General features: G+C 47.2%; 1 protein-coding gene across 1 annotated transcript in view; it reads left to right on the top strand.

Annotated features, from left to right (window-relative positions):
* TENM4 (teneurin transmembrane protein 4) overlaps positions 1-17,691 on the top strand; it is a 472,851-nt gene that overhangs the window by 388,782 nt on the left and 66,378 nt on the right. Inside the window, exon 17 of the mRNA XM_044450236.1 lies at positions 6,335-6,551. Coding sequence (XP_044306171.1) covers positions 6,335-6,551 — 217 coding nt within the window. The remainder of the gene's footprint in view (positions 1-6,334; positions 6,552-17,691) is intronic.

Below are 17,691 nucleotides of genomic sequence, written 5' to 3'. Positions count from 1 at the left end.
CACACACACACACACACACACACACACACACATTCCACATAAGCAACTGCTATTCAGCCCACTTTGGAAAACATCGCAGCTACAGAAGGGCAGGGAATCCGCTTTGTTCAGAAATCCACTGGATTCCCAGGTCTCCGCTTCCCACACTCCATACTGCCTGGCAGTGGCCCAGAGTACACGTTCTGGGCCAGTGTGCCCCATGTTTGCCAAGCGCTGGCCCGGAATAAAAGCCCCAGATGCTGCTCAGGCGAGGCGATCCTTCCACACCCAATGCTGCCGCTGACGATTTGGCCACTGGGAATGGCACCCGGCTCACCCACTCGTGGCTCCGCTCCTTCGCATCCTGCGCCCTTTCCTGATGGGGAAGGCTGCCAGTCGTGCAGCTGGGGGTCTGCAAACATTCCAGGACTAATTGGCTCAGCTCACTTTGCAGGGCCAGGCCACGCACAAGCAGAAGTCCGCAGATTCCAGAGTGACAAGAGTTGGAAAGGTCCGCTAGGTCTCCTCTGGAAGCACATGTTTTGGTCCAACTCCTTCCTCTTTCCATTCTGACATAGCGAGCAAAATCACGCAAGTTGTTGCCATTGGCTCTTAACAACAGCTGATCTTGTAATGGACGGTTCAGGTTTAGATTAGAGGTTAGGAGACATCCCGGTGCAAGATAAACAGAAGAATATATTAGTTGATTCTGTAAACCGCAGCAAGCCCCCTCCTCCCTCTCTTTAATTCTGCAGTAAAATGTACGCATTGGATGTGCTGTTTTATTACGGAGCGGCACTATTTCAAGAAGGGTGCTGCTGGAGGTAAAGCCTAGCCTAAGAGCTTGACCAGGGGCTGCTTGTGCTCAGATGCCTAGGATAGTTTTGCACATCTGTTGTGGTAAATGGCCCAAATTACTTCCCTTGGAAAAAAGATTAGGAAAAGAGGGAGGCCCCAGCAGAAGCAGCCCTCCTCCCCCCAGTATTAAAAAGTACAAGCCATAAAACAAAAGCCACTTTCTTCTCCCCCATGAAACTAGATCCCACTGTCTTCGTTTCTATTTACAGCAGACTCAAGGCAGCAATAGCATTCACCGCACCAGATGTGTCGAATATACGGATTTGGGCTGTAATCCCTGCTTTTGTGAATGAGAACAAAACCGGCCATATTTAGAAGGAGTGAAGGGCATGGTTTTCCAGAGAGGCAACCTAGAGCAAAAACAGAAAGGAAACTGCCGTCGTTATCTTCAAAGAACATTATTCAAAGCTGGTGTGTTGCCTGGTCAAGATTACATTTGTCCCTGGACTAATTTGGGACAGAAACTTTTCATGTGCCAGATTTGTGCTTTGCGTTGAAAACAGAGAGTATAAGAAGTTATAACAGACAGTGATGTTCATTTAAGGCAGTGTAACCCTATGCCCATTACCTTGGCAGTAAGCCTCATTAACCGTATTGCTGCTGAACAAGCACACATCAGAACGTGAAGGACAGTCAGGATTAAACCTCAGGGCTTTGTCTAAACAATTATTTGTAGGGTAGGACTACAATGCACCATTCATACCTGCATCCCCTCCCTTAATTACTTGTCTCCACGAAGACCACCACAAATGAAGTCCCCTTGGACAGAATGTTCAGATGAATTTGGGTACAAGGCTGTTTTCCTATGCCCTTCGTCTTGTGCAGATGTGAGCTCACGCATGTAGGGCCTTATCCAGAGGTGTGGCACACACAGAGCAGATCGGTGTGCTTCAGCATGGAAGATATAGTGTTTCCCTGAAAATAAGACCTCGCCGGAAAATAAGCCCTAGCGTGATTTTTCAAGATGCTTGTAATATAAGCCCTACCCCAAAAATAAGCCCCAGTTAAGATTGTCAGCCAGACGGATGATGATGTTCGTCCATCGTTTTCGATGAGGATCTTGACATCTAACGGGTTGTGAGTTGTCCATGGTGTGTCCACAGGTGGCTGATAAGGCCGATGACAGGCACGGAGTGTTCTGGAACATGTCGGGCAGAGGTGTGGGCACCACTGTTGCAGCGCTTGCAACTCTGGCTTTACGGAGTGCTCGCTTCTCTTGTGCTATGGTTGTCCTTCTGGCTTCAGAAGTTTGGCAGCCTTGGTGGATCAGCGTGTGCCAAGTCGATCGGTCTTGTGCCAGGGTCTCCCAGGAGCACAGGGAAACACGGTAGTAAGTCTGTTGCAACACACAGTAGACATACTAAATTGTAAAATGATGTTAATATATAATTACATATAAATAAATAATATTATTGACATTAATACTTAAATGATAATATACATTATAATTAAGTATTTGTAAATACTGAAGTGGGCACCTTTGGACGAGAGGTAAATGCCTATGTAAACAGATGAACTCAAAACATATTGCCAAACATATTGCCATATCGTACCAGTCGGAGTACAGACACAACCCACAAATAACATCAATATGTCGTGTGTTGTAACATACTTAATGCATGGATGCAAGATGGAAGCAAAAAGAAAGAGCTATTCCGTTGAGTATGAGAAAGGAATCATGGAAGACTCTTGGGGCAAGAACCTTATGGCTTTCATAAGAAAAAAATACGACCATCACCTGAAAATAAGCCCTGATGTGTTTTTTGGAGCAAAAAATAATATAAGACCCAGTCTTATTTTCGGGAAAACACAGTAGCTACTTGTGCTGTGGAAGAAAATCACCCAAAGTGACAGGCTTGGTTTTAAATCTGTGCATGTGCATTAGGGTTTGGTTAGCATCCCAGCTCCCAGGACAGAGGCTGAGATATGATTTCTGGTAGGCGCAGAACCGAAGTAAAGAAATACGGAGATTGTGAGTGTTTGCTCCATAAGGAATCGAAGGAGATGCCGTGAAGGTGGCAGGGTGGGATTTTAAGACAGAAGTCCAAAGAAAGATGGAGTCCTGGTGAAACTGTAGCCCATACAAGTGAAGGTGTTCAGAGATAAAAACGGAAAAGATGCACAGCCGCTTGCACTAACCTGGCATTCCCCGGATGTGCTGGGGTCTGTTTGTTTGCTTATTATTAAATTTAGATCCCGCATTATTTGCCCAAGGGCTCTCTAAGCAGATTACGATAGAATAGAAAACATTACTGCACCTCCTATATTTCCTAGCCAGCATGGGCTTTGGGGGTTCCAGTATACCACTTCTTGGGGCTGACTGATAAAGAGTGTAAGCAGTTAAAACTGCCTGACTTCAGAGTAAGCAGAACCTGGAAGGACTGCTTTTGGTTGGTCACGAGGAACCAGAAAGATTGCTGTGGGTACGGGCTCCCCTCGGGTGTCATGGTTTTGGTTACCATTTTTAAAAGCCTGCAGCTGTTTAAGCCCTACTGGGTATCAGGTTGTCCAGGCACAGCCAGAAGATAATGTATTTAAAGATGGTTTTGTTACAAGTGGTACTTGTGGTAACAACAGGGAGATCAAATGCAGGGTGAGCCCTTCTGTGACCCCAGAGCCGAAGGATTTAACGATAGAATTTAAAATGCGAAGCCTTAAAACCAGCTTCCCTTTTAGACCTGATAACACCGGCAACAAACAGACACAGGGAGAGATGTGGAGAGGGGAGGAGGAGAGGAACTGGCTAAAAATGCTTCGAAGGGTTTAACATGGCTTTGTTGGTCATGCTAGATTCAAGACCTTTGGTAGGAACTGCATAGGCAACAACACTCCAAGTCCCTGGTTGACCCTCATCATTAGACTCAAAAATTGGCTACTCCTACATGGCATCAAAAGTGGAAGGCAAGTACTCACAGGTTACACTATGTGATACAACAGGATGGCGTTCAGTGTGAATAAGTGCAAGGTTTTGCACTTGGGGCATAGGAATGGGCGTCATGAGTACAGGTTAGGGGACAAGTGGCTGGAGAGCAGCACTTGTGAAAGGGACCTCGGGGTGCTGGTTGACTGCAGGCTGAACATGAGTCAGCCGTGTGATGCGGTGGCCAAGAGGGCGAACGCCACCTCACTGGACATGCCAGGTGGGAATCCCGCCAGAGACCTCCTTCATGCAAAGAAGGTGCCCTGCGGCCCATCCAGGGCCATCAAAGTGGCTCAGGGAAAGGGAACTGTCTTTCCAGGTCTGACCCTGGAAATTTGGGGTAGGCACGGCAGACAGAGTTGCCATGAATGGAGACGGGTGATGCTGGGAACGGATCACAAGGAATGATCTGGGTTCATCTTTGAGCAGAACTGAAACATCTGGATGACAGGGAGAGCAAGTGCACTCAGCCGCAGTTACCGGCCCAAGAATGGGAAGGCTTGGCTTAGCAGGTTCCCGGCGACTTAACAAAACTCAGGCGAGCTGGTTGTACAGCGGAAGAGGGGTCCCTCGTGCCACAGCTTGCAATTCATGTGCAAAATGAACAGCCTTCCGGGGTCAGAGATACCTGCTGGCCTTTCTGGGGTGAGAACGTACCCCAGCAGACCCTGAATTGGTTAAGGCACACTTTCTCCAGTAGGTCAGCTGGCCCGGTGGTGGTGTGGCTGTCACATCAACCCGTGCGTGGCCCTGTAGCATCTTGGGCAGAGCACAAGTCACTGTCCTCCTGCTACTGAGGTGGTTTGAACTGGCCTATGATGCTTAACCTCAGGTAGGCAATGAGGGCAGAGTCTCCCAGTCCCACTGAGAAGAGCTGGCTAGGTGTGTGTGCGGCGGAGACGGAGTCCCCTCCTTCAACATGGGCAGACTGCCAGGGGTCTCGGGAGGAGCTCTGCCCACGCATCCCGCACCTGGAACATCTGGTTTCTCAGGTGGCCGCCTCCTTTGGCCTTCTGGAGGCAGCACCTGCGCCGTTCCTCTGGGGCCACCTGGGGCTTTCTTCTCATTGCTGGTAAGCCCTGTGGCTCAGAAGGAAACAGGGCCGAGTCCAGTTCATAACGGAGCGCTAAGAAAGCTGCGCTGCACAGCTGTGCATGCACAGAGAGCTGGAGCCATTGTGTAATTGTTGTCGCAGATTATAGGCTATGCTCAGGACACAGTCCTGTACGTGGTTTGAGTACACGAAAAAGGTTCGAGTCGTCCTGGGAGCCGTAGAATTTTGTCTTGTCTAAACTTGCATAGAAATGCCCCCTAATTCTACCCCTCTGCGCATTGCTTTCTTCTCCTCGTCCTCCTCCTCTTTCCCTCCCCCACCATGTTATGAGCCTCCATGGTATAAACAGCTCCTAAATATCCCTGAATCGACGGGAGCATAATCCTATAACACCTATTAAAAGTCAGGCGGAGCCAGGAGCTGCATCCCAGGTCTGCATTCAAAGAGTTTAAGAGCTTTAAAGATGTCATTGGCAAGGACTCTGATCAGGAGAAAGAAAAAGGGCAGTGCTGAGAAGTTGCACCTGGGCAGAAAGAAATACTAGGTGAAAAGTTAGTCCTGCAGCCATCCCAGATGTTCTTGTGATGGTTTCCCCTGAAACAGGACTGCTGCTGCCGGCAGGCTTGTTTTGGTCCTTGAAGTCTTAATCTAAGGCCAAGAAATCCAAAAGAGCTGCAGCAGATGTTCCAAGTGTCCGTTGTTAACAGAGGCCGGCTCAGCTCTCCAGTGACGGCCCTGGCAAACCACTGGCTGCTTCTTTGGGGCGCAGCTCTTAGAAATCTGAGTGGGGAGTCTCCTTCTCCAGACTGCAGCTGCTCCTCGCTGCTGGCCAGGATGCAGATCTGGACATGAGAGCTGGAGGAGGTTCAGTTGCCTTTTGACTTAAAACGGACGCATGACGAGGACAAAAAAGGCAGTTCCCGAACTATTAAGTGGACTATTTAATGTAACTATTCAGTTGTTTTCCCTGGAGTTTTCTGTAGAGAGGTTTAATTTGTGTAAGCTATTGCAACAGTTTATATTTGCTTTACATTTGGCTTTTCATTTTTGCATTGTAATTTTTATGAAGTTTTCATTGCTGTTTGCATTGTGTGCCGTGTTTTATGTGTTGCTATAAATCGCCCACAGAGCTCCATCTATTAGGCAGTATAGAGCTAGTGGTGGTGGTGGTGGTAGTAATAAAACACACACACACACACACACACACACACGGGGGGGGGCGGAATGGGAGAGAGGGAGAGAGAGAGAGCTGCTTCTGAATGAAACTGAGGGCTATTCACTCATTACCATTCACAACCACCCTCTGAGGCTGACCCGGCTGAGAGAGAACCGTCTGGCCAAGACAATTCCGTGAAGAACAGGAGGGGAACTTTGGCTGTGTAGTTGCTAAGAGAAAGCAGGAGGCCGGCAGGCAGCCCTCCTTTGTACCCAGAGGGCATGCACAAAGGCTGCTTTGACTCTGCACTGCTCTGCCTTGCAGTGCCCGTTCAACACGTCCCTTTCCCTTTCTGCCTCACCCACAGACGGGTTAATCGATTGCATGGACCCTGACTGCTGCCTCCAGCCCCTGTGCCAGGCCAACGTGCTCTGCCTGGGCTCTCCGGACCCGCTGGACATCATACAAGACACCCAGCCGCCGGCATCCCAGCAGAACCTTTACTCGTTCTACGACCGGATCAAGTTTCTCGTTGGCAAGGACAGCACGCACGTCATTCCGGGAGAGAATCCCTTCAACGGAGGGTAAGCCCCTGTTCGGTTGTTGCTTTTGTTCGCTGCAACAGAGCCCATGCTCTTTAGGCCAGGAACGTGCCTGGATAAAACATTCATTCATTTATTATTTCTTTAATTGCATTTCCGTACTGCCCACAATGGGTTGCTGAGCCCATTGGATTCCCACCTCCAGACAGATTCCTTTCACATCCTTTGCAAGATTGTTGGATCTTGGCTGGCAGAGAAGGCCCCTGGGCCAGACCAGGAGGTTCTGCTTCTCACACCCTTTGACCTTGCCTAGCCTGGGAAGATGTGAGCTGATCTGAAACAGGAAATGGGGAAGGGGAGCTTTAAACTGCGGCCCTGTCTTACCATCCTGAGCAGAATCCTTGCACAAGCACACCATCTATTTTTCAAACAGACAGTTGTGCAGGGGCAAACTATTTGACTGGTGTCATGCCAAGCTTGGCCGACAGTGGCCTACGGATGAAGCTGGTCTACCAAACAGCAAAATGATGTGGTAATTAAGTGGTAAAGCGGACTATACTACTTCAGGCTTTTCTATCCACTTTTGCATGTTGAAAACTCACTGCAAATAGAAAACAAGCATAACAAAGGCTGTTTTCCCCCTTTCCCCCTTTTTTGTACATGTGGTCATGTTCAAAAATGCACCATAATCTGTCATTTGAAGTGGTACAGCCTGCCACCATCCAAAATGGTGCAGTCCTAACTCTGTCGCCTACTCAGGCACAGATCGTTCCACCAAAGGCATCAAAGGGGTTGCTGAAAACACCCTGGAATCCCTTGCAGTTCAGAGTTTCAGGGTGGAAAGCAACCCTGAAATACCCATCTCTGGATGTTGATGGAGTCTTTCACTTGACACCCGACATCAGCCTGAGCTTTGAAATAACAATTTATCCCTAGAATTGTGATGGTGGAGCTGTCATTCACACCACACCCTCAGCTGATTTGGAGGCGAAAAACATTTCCCATAGTACGGCTTCCTGCTGGGAGCTTCGTTATATGTGTATGTGACATTAGAAGCCAGTATAACAAGAATATGTTTGGTGTGGGCTGCAGTTTTGTTTTCAGGAGGGCTTTAGACAGACAGGTCAGCTTGTTATACTTGGGTCTGGCCTGTCCATTTTTAATGAGCTTTTTCCTGCGGCAAACAAAGATCTGTAAGAATTCGGCTGTCGACTTTCTATTCATGTTCTCCCTCAAAGGGCTGTTCTACAGTCTGAAGCAACCAGTATCTAGGAGATCTGTCTACCTCCAGTAAGTAGCATAGTTTCATGCCAGTGTGCTGTATTCTAAATATCCCCAATCTGCCACCCTCGGGAGTTGGATTACAACTCCCATAATCCCCAGCCAACTCTGGCAGGAGAGCTGCTATATTTTGATCTAGTTCTTCGCATGTCCTTGATTATATAGCCAGAATCCAAGAGCCACATACAAGTGAAAGGTGTGAACGGGCTGAGGGTAAAGGAGAGAAAATGAAATCAACAAGGAGGCAAACCTGAGTGCAGCTCCCCCCTTCAAAGCACCCCATTCTTCCCCACGCTGGGGCCAACCCTGGTTGGGACTCAGGTCAGAGAGGAGCGGCACTCCAATCCTTCCACATTAAATCTGGACTCTGCAGGGGATGCTTCGGAATTTAATTTAATTGTAACATAGAATCATAGAATAGCAGAGTGGGAAGGAGCCAAGAAGGCCATCAGGTCCAATCCCCTGCTCAGTGCAGGACTCCAAGTTAAACTGTCCTTCTTGGATGGCTGTCCAGCCGCATCTTGAACGCCTCCAGCATGGGAGAGCCCACCAGCTCCCCAGGTCTTGGGCTCCACTCTCCTACTGTAACTCAATGTATTTTTTGTATTTTTGTATTTAATGGTAATTTATTATGTGCTATTGTATTTCAATGTATTTTATTGTGTTGTAAGCCGCCCCAAGGCTTCGGCAAGGGGCGGCATAGAAATGTTATTATAATAATAATAATAATAATAATAATAATAATAATAATAATAATAATACTGCTCTGACAGTCAGGAAGTTCTTTCTGATATCCAGCCAGAACCTGGCTTCCTGGAACTTGAGCCCATTGTTCCATGTCCTGCACTCTGGGATGGTCAAGAAGAGACAACAGTTCAGCCTGTCCTTTGGGGGCTTTGTCTCCAGTCCCCAGATCATCCCTGTTGCCCTCCCCTGAGCCCTTTCCATCTTGTCTGCATCTTTCTTCAACTGCTGTGCCCGGAACTGGATACAGGACTCCACCTGAGGCCTGACCAGTGCTGAGTGGAGGAGAACTAGTACTTCCTGTGATTTGGAAGTGATGCTTCTATTAATGCAGCATAGAATAGTACTTTTTTCCCCTTTTTGCAGCCACATCACATTATTGACAAAATATTTCTGGAGAAGAGTGAGAGTAGACTAGTGTCTTCCCAGCTCTCTTCAGATCCACATCCAGATCTTTATCCGGTGGCCCTCAGCAGCCACTAGACTGCAGCTTTTGAGAACAGCCACGCTAAACAGCTTACCTGTCCCTGCACTTAGTTCTGCTAGAAGGTTCCTTCCATTCTGCACCCGGTTTTGACGTGCTGATGTCAAACGTTTGGCCATCTATTACAGCCTGTGACCCTTTGCAGCTCCAGGAGGGGAGAAGTGGACTCTGGGATATCACTCCGAAAGCCAGTGGCTTGCTACCACAGCGTATCTTGTGCCGATCTTTAGGGTGACGGACGGCTAGAAATGGCTTAAAGATGCAAAGCAAACAGCAGGAGAAAGCGGCCAGGAAATCAATAAGAGAATGATCAAGTGACACACGAGCCCTTGTTATCTGTTTGTCAAGATGATGCGCGTCCTTTGCATCTGAAATTTTACTCCGCAGCTTGTTTTACCATCATAAACGTTCATTTCAATATGGGTCCTCATTCGGAGTTTTGTCATTCCCACCCCCACCCCTATGTCCATGAATAATGCAGAATGGCTGATATTATGGAAAAGCCGAGTCCTTTACATTTTACACACTGAGGTGATTCATCACTGTCCTTTTTATATCTCTTTTCTTTCTCTTTATCCTGAACGAGTCTGCGCTCTCTTGCTTACTCGTGCTCTCTCCCTCCCTCTCAAAGCATTGAGGGTGGCTTCTCAGCATCAGCTTGTTTGTTGGAGAGTAACTCAGTAATAAATTCACCCCAAAAATGGGTTATTACAGGTCATTGGTTTACCTGGCCAGCCCCAGATGACAGCCGCTGGTCCCTTGCAAGAAGAACTAAGCCATGTCTCCTAAACTTGAGGAGCCGGTTGTGCGGGCTTTGAGCCGCTTGTTCATCCCATCTTCTACACCAGCTCCAAGCTCCCCACTAAGTTTTCAGCAAATGGGAATGAGGTTGCATCATCCGCTCCATCTGAGTCACGCCTGGGCTCCTCTAGGCATCCTGCTTGCCCCCTGCCTCTGAACAGCTGCTCTGAAGGAAACCCAAGACATTCTCCAGGACAATCAGCATCGCCACCCACAGGTCAAAGTTGCTTGCAAGTGTTCCTTCTCGCCAGATCCCCATGCATGTGTTCCCCGCAGTCAAAAAGGGACATGCTCAGCCCTTGTGCTTCTCATTCCAGCCATTGGCTAGTGGGAGAACGCTTCCTCACACTCAGCGGGTCCCCAGGCCAATGCCTGGCATCTCCAGTAGGGCTAGGGAAGGGTCCTGCCTGAAAGCTGAAGAGTGGCTGCCGGCCAGAGCTGACAATCCTGCATTAGCTGGACCAAGGTTCTGGCTACAGGGGAATTTTCTACGCTCTTACATTTTGCAGAGAGACAGCACAGTGGTGCCCGAGGGAGCAAAGCCGTGGAAAGAGCAACAGAAGGTGCAGTTGAACCTACTGGGAGTCGTAGGCCTTTTCCCTATCTACACAGGTGTCAGATTGTCCCCTGAAGCCAATTCACACACTCCTTGGCATCCCTGGGTGGCTTTCAGTGGATCAATTTATTTGTGATCCTTCTATCGCCCTGCCAACAAAAGTGTGTATCGTCAAGGCTATGGTTTTCCCAGTTGCAATGTATGGCTGTGAAAGCTGGACCATAAGGAAGGCCAAGCACTGAAGGATTGAGGCCTTTGGATTGTGGTGCTGGAGGAGACTCCTGCAAGTCCCTTGGCCGCAAGGTGATCAAACCGGTCAGTCCTAGAGGAGATCAACCCTGACTGCTCTTTAGAAGGCCAGATGCTGAAGATGAAACTCAAATACTTTGGCCACCCGATGAGAAAGAAGGACTCCCTGGAGAAGAGCCTAATGCTGGGAAGAATAGATGGCAAAAGAAGAAGGGGATGGCAGAGAATGAGGTGGCCAGATGGGTTGGTGTGAGCTTGAGTGGACTCCAGGGATGGTGGAGGACAGGAAGACCTGGAGGAGTGTTGTCCATGGGGTCACGATGGGTCGGACACGACTTCGCGACTAACAACAACATACCACTTCATATACTAAAATCGCCAAGGCTTTGCATATAAGCATTAAAATCGCATGTTACATGCATTATTAAAAGCTATTCCAATTGCAGTTTGATGTGGTGATGCAAAGTGCTGTTTGCTCTTTAATAGCGGCCCCAGAAGGGCACACGCTTGCGTGGTGCTGGGGGCTTTGAACGGTTGGTTCTAGCTTTTTTTTTTTTTTTTTTTTTGCTGGAAAGGCCCTAACGACAGTTGCCTGTTTTTGTCAAAGAAAAAATCACCTGCACATATTTAGCAGCAGCAGTAGAAGGCTCAAGAAGTAATAAGAGAAAGAGGAACAGCTTTTGTGCATGAGAAGAAAGGTAGGAGTCCCAGCTGGAAACAGACCTGGACGAAACACCACCATGTTTTGTGGAGTGGAGTCAAAATACAGGCAAACAACCACCCGAGGGCTCAGGCAGTTCTTTCCAGTGTATTTTGAAACCTGTCTCCGTGTTTCCAGCAACAGTGTCATAGAACAGAATGGTCTAAAGCAGAGTGCATAAACGTTCCACATTTTCATGAGCTGCTTAGAAAATGTTTTAATATCTTCCTCTCTCCAGACTCAAAGAAAGGATGACATCTGTGTGTTTAAAGCCAAGAAGCAACCCAGGTTTTTGGTCCATTTTATTACTTCCCAAGGAATTGCAGTTTTCCTGCTTTGCTTCCTACCTAATCAGATCCCTGATCAACTCAAGATTGCTTTTTCCCCAAAACCAAAATGCACGCAGAAAGGTCTGGTGGAACTTGTTTTACTCAAGGAGTTGTCACCCAAGGTTGAGGCCTCTGGGTTTGATCTGCTTTTCCCAAGCCGCTGGAAGTTCAGGGTCACACTTCTAGCATTTGAAAGAGAGGGAAATCCAGATGAAAGAAGGTGCAAATCTGTCCGTGTACAAATTCAGTGATGGAGATGAAACAGTCTGCAGGCTACCCCAAGCACTGGCCAGAGAGACCAAGGATGCTTCCAGATGGCGCATCCTTTATGCTGCCTTTCAGAAGATCATGTGCAGCTGTTCCATCTTCCTCTCCTCAATGGATTTCTTATAAGGAAAAAAATGGGGAAAGCGGTATTTATTTAAAAAATTTTTATCCTGTCCTTCCTGATAAAACGTCTCAGGGCGGCTTACAGTGATTAAACTAGCAATATAATAATACAATAATTAAAACAATAGATAATAGGCAAACATAAAACAAACGCTTTCATAAAACTAAAGAAAAGGAAGAAAAAGAAAAGAAAATGCGACTGCGATCAGATCTAAGAACATCTAAAATCCTTAATTATGAAAATGATATCTAAATAAAAAGGTCTTTACCTGGCGCTGAAAAGAGTATAAAGTTGGTGCCAGGCAGACCTCTCTGGGGAACACATTCCAAAGCCTGGGTGCCACCACAGAGAAGGCCCTCCTCTGGGTAGACACCCTCTGTACCTCCTTCAAAGAGGGTTCTCAGAGCAAGGCCTCTCCAGCCGATCTTAAGGGGTGTGAGGGCATGTAGGGAAGGAGAGGTTCCTTCCCTATATGCCCTTCAGGTAGCCTGGTCCCAAGCCATTTAAGGCTTTATAGGTTAAAACCAGCACCTTGAATTGGGCCCAGACTTCAACTGGAAGCCAATGGAGCTGCTAGAGGACCAGCATTATATGAGAATAACAGCCAGCCCCTGTCAGCAACCTGGCAGCTCTATTTTGTACCAGTTAAAGTACCTGGACTGTTTTCAAGGGCAGCCCCATGTAGGTAAGTGGAAGACAGAGTCCTCTGGAACTCTGCCTTCCAGGTAAAATCCCATGAATTAGGCGATTGCACAAGGAAAGAACTTCATTCAGAAGTATCTCCAGATACTTAAGATATGCCAGGCTACTAATCTATTGCTTCTTGTACAATCTTCCAAAATCTTATTTTAGCTGCTCCCACATAACCCAATCTGAAGGCCTCTTTACAAGTAATGTTCTGGTGTTGTGTGCGTGTAAATTTGCACAAAAGCATAATGTATAAAGTGGCAAACCCAAGCTTCCAAACTTGTCTACTATGCACACGTAATTGTTCAGAGTTGTGTTCCTAATACTACTCCCGTATACTGTTGTTTCTACTCATGAAAAAGTGGAGTTAATTAAAAACCACTTCTCTTCCAGGGAGGAAGGCTGCCTTGGTCTCTTTTGCAACAGAAACAACAAAGGGCTTTGTTGCATGTTAAAGGCAAATATATTTCTTGTGGCATCATGATGTGGACTTCACTCCATGAAAGAGTATGCTTACAAAAACAGTTTCCTCTTTAATGTGCAAGAAGAGTCAGATTTCTTGGTTTAAAAACCTTGGTTGTTTTCAAATGGAAAGCCAAGTTTTGTCACCATTTTTGCAACCTCTCCTGACTTATTAGAAAAATCCTGGCCAGTAGTTTGAAAAAAATGGACATAGTTCTGCTCCCTTTGAGGCATTCCTGCATGGCAGAAGATAAAGAGGAACGCATCCATTCACCACCAGTGTGGCTGACAGTTAGGCACTAGCTCCTGTCCATTTTCTTCCCCGTTTCCTTCGTTCAGGCTGCCTTAATCACTAACCATCTCTGGGGGGGCATCAAAACTAAGCCCTGTCTATCCCCTTGATCTGTTCTTCCTTCATTCTTCAAGCCCTGCTGTCAGGCCATTACTAAGACTGCAGGAACGGGGGTGGGAGTCAGTATGTGGGAAAACTTGCAGCAGCCCATGAAAATCATGTTTAAACATGGCGTTCTCTCAAGGTGTCTATCCATGTGTCTGGAAACTCCTAGGATCAGAGCCCTGAAGACTCACAGCTCCCTTTTCCAGTTTTAGTTCCCTATTTCTGCATGATGGTGTAAAGGCAGTGGAGGAATGGAAAAGGCCAGGGAGGACAACAAGAGCTACTTGCCAGCGAAATACTTGGTTAGGTTCTCTGTGGTGGCTCCCCACTTATGGAATGCACTCCCGAGAGAGGTCCTCCTGGCACCGTCGTTATTTGTTTTTCGGCGTCAGGACAAGATCTTTTTATTTAAACGTTATTTTAATTGTTGAATTTATTGATTGATTTTATATTTATGCCGGGATGTTTCCAGTGTTTTATGTATTTGTATAGCTATTTATTTGTACTGGAAGCTGCCCCGAGGCTTTTGCGAATGGGGCAGCATATAAGTATTCCAAATAAAATAAAAGAAATAGGTTTTATTTTGCTGGGAGAGGAGCACTAAGGGGCTGTGGGACAGATGGACAAACTTGGAATGTTAGGAAGATGTGTGGCTGCCGTTGAAAGAGGCCCGCCCACCCATCTCTCCATCATCAGCCAGGTTCCCACAACGTGATGCTCTCCAGGTGCATTGGGTGGGGGAGTCTGGCTGACTTGGGGATTATGGGAGTAGTAGTACATCGAGAAGGCCCCATTGTGGAAGGTTGGTGTTGAGAAAGACATGGCAATACAGAGCAACACAACACAGTGGAAAATCCGCTAGGTCTCAGGGCAGGGGGAAAGGAGCTGGATGCGTGGGTATTGATTTCAGGGACCACTCTGCAAAGCCCTGCATTTTTCCCAATTTAAAAGGATTTAAAATACTTCCATATTTGGGCCTTATTTTTTTCCATCTTGCGCTCAACCGTTGGATGCCTGGAACCTGTCATGGTCCGCATCCATCAGGGACACGTCACCAGATGCTGAGCTCTCAGCCGGATAACTGGAATGTCGGTCTTCAGGCTTCACCCGACAGCCATTTCCTGGGGCTCTGTTTCTCGTTGGGGTTTTCTGCTGAGCTTAATTGCTTGCATTGTCTCCCAGCTGCCAGGTTCTTACAAGAACGTGCTCATAGGTGGCACGAGAGCATTTCTGGATGGCTACTTGCTAAATTTTACCATCCCTTAGTAGCAATTTCCTATAATGTCTTTTAAATTCTTATTTAGCACTTGGGGACAAAATAATAAACCTAGCTCGTGAAAACCATTTAGGCCTTCTGTGTGCAACCATTTTTAAACTGTAGTTATTTTTTCACTACCATTATAATACCCCAAACAGTTGGAATACGGCACTGGAGTTCAGGCATGTCAGTAGTGTAATCCCGTACAAGAGCAGTTATGAGCAATTGTTGCACCTACCTGGTGGAATTAAGCAAGCAGAAATTATCCTTGTACCTGGGCAGTGCCATGTACCTCTGGCCAAAGGAGCAAACTCCAGGAGAGAGCCACACGGGAAAGGAAGTGAAGCCATATGCGTAGCAATTATTTATTTAGTCTGAATAGCGCTTTCCTTCAGCTTTGGCTGATCCATCAGCTGCGTCCCTACCTGGAGAACGATTGCCTGGTGACAGTGACACATGCACTGGTAACTTCCCGATTAGACTTCTGTAACGCGCTCTACGTGGGGCTGCCCTTGAAGATGGTCCAGATACTTCAGTTGGTGCAAAACAGAGCTGCCAGGTTGCTGACGGGGACTGGGCATTGTTCTCATATAACCCCAGTTCTCCGTCAGCTTCACTGGCTCCCCATTGAAGTCCGGACCCAATTCAAGGTGTTGGTTATCACCTATAAAACCCTTAACGGCTTGGGTCCTTGTTATCTAAACGAGCACTTGTGTCCATATATGCCCTCCCGCCCCTTGAGTTCGGCAGCAGAGGCCCTTCTCCGGGAGCCCTCTGTGAAGGAAATTAGGAGGGTGAGTACCCGGAGGAGGGCCTTCTCTGCAGTGGCGCCCCACCTGTGGAATGCGCTCCCCAGAGAGGTCTGCCTGGCGCCGTCGTTATTTGTTTTTTGGTGCCAGGCCAAGACCTTTTTATTTAAACGATATTTTAACTGTTAATTGTTGTCTTTATTTATTGGTTTTTACAGTTCTGCCGAGATGTATCCAGATTTTTAAGGTCTATTGTACATTTGTTTATTTGCTTTGTAAGCTGCCCCAAGGCTTTTTGTGAAGGGGGCGGCAAAAAAAAAAAATGCTCTAAATAAATAAATAAAATATTTTCTTCAGGAAAGTCTTCAGAGCCGCTCACAGAGTTAAAGAAAACCGTTTCTGAGAAGGTTAATACATACTGAAAGAACTTGTGAGCACAATGCAGTGAAGAAACAGTTAATTGCAAAAGGCCAAGAGCTGAGACTAAAAGGAGGCAAATGAAGCTTGGTGATGTTAGGAGCTTTTGTAAGAGGATGTGAAGCCCCTGATAAGAAGATGGTGCGAGCTCCGCAAGGCAGGAGTGGGAGACGTTACTGGTTGTTCCAAAGGCTCCCAGGTCGAGCTTTTTCACAAATCTGAGAGCTGATGCAGTGCAGGCCCTAGGACAGGCTTGCTCAACCTTTTTGCCTTGGAGAAACCTTTGAAATGCTTTTCATGTCCCAGGGACCCCCTGTATAGAAATTATTGTAAATTATAATTATTATAATTGCTATGATTGTGATTGTTTATTATTGCAATTATTATAAACGCCTCAGTCTAAAACATGCACTGGCACACAGAAGTATCATGGAATTTAATTCCATTTAGGCTGCTGTTGCTCATTACTTATTTTATTAATGTAATATACCCTGCCATCCCATAAGAATGGCTTCTCCGATTAACAGGGGAAAGGTCCTTCTAGCCCAGCATGATCTGCCAGCAGGAAGGGTCTACTGGCCAGACCCAGAGGCAGCAGCTTCCTTCTCTTCTTTGTCCCAGCACTGTGCCTAGAGATAGACTGCCTCTGCCCATGGAGTCTTCAGAGGTGGCCCACCGCTTCCTCCTCCTGCTGATCTCCAGCCAGGGCCCATTCCTCACCCGTGGCCAGCACCTAGTTATAAGTCACAGAGGACATATGCGATGAAAGGATGTGAAATAAGGGCCATTACTGGTCATTTAATGCCGGGCACATGGAATTGCTGCCACTTCCCACAAGGCCAAGGTGGGTGCACTTCCCACTCCCTGGGCACGCTCTCATCTCCTAGGAGTGAGCAGAAGGGCTCCTAATTGTGTGTATGTTTACACTGGGGTCAATGTGAAAACACTGTGTGTGTATGTGTATTTGTTGTTTTCCGCACTCTCTCACAGAACTCCCGGTGACCATTCGCAGAACCAAAGGGTTCTTGGGGAATCCCAGTCGGGAAAAGCTTGGCTCGGAGATGTAGTCACGGAATTCCTTGATTCCAAGCTCTGTTCTGTGATGAATTTACTAGGTCATCTTGGACAAGCGTCTCTCTGCAATACAGGGATAATAAGTTGAACCTGCACTACCATTTGGCATCATGGACTGCTCCATTTCAGGAGACCCTTCTCTGCTCCCTAGTTTCCCAAATTCCCATGCCCACTGAGCATGCTCAGGCCCTTTGACTATGGGGCAGGGTTAAGAAAGGAAAACTCCCTTGGGATTTTTAATCCAGGGTTCCTATATGTAAGTGGTGTCATTGTAGCTACATGAGAACCAGTACTCAGAATTCTAATCCCTGTAAATACACAAGATTAGGTGCAACTGGCTGAAGCATAGGGTGAACAGCGGGTTTTCCAGATACCTGCTCGCTTGTGGTAAGTGACACCACCAAAATTACCAGATGGCTGGTAGAGAACTTGATGGCTTTATGTTGCGCAAAACTGACTCGCAGGATCGGTGGAGATGACCACATTCAGACCCACATCACGTTTTGGGTTTTCTCAACTCAGCATGAAAACGATTCCTTAAGAAATAGCATTTAGGCTCTCTGCATCTCCTGCACATGAAAGCGGAAGCATGGAGCCCCAAGG

Source organism: Varanus komodoensis, unplaced genomic scaffold, assembly GCF_004798865.1.
Source record: "Varanus komodoensis strain SLA01 unplaced genomic scaffold, ASM479886v1 scaffold63, whole genome shotgun sequence".
Lineage (NCBI taxonomy): Eukaryota > Metazoa > Chordata > Lepidosauria > Squamata > Varanidae > Varanus > Varanus komodoensis.
The sequence above is the reverse complement of the archived record's forward strand: the minus strand, read 5'-3'. Positions and strand labels throughout refer to the sequence as shown.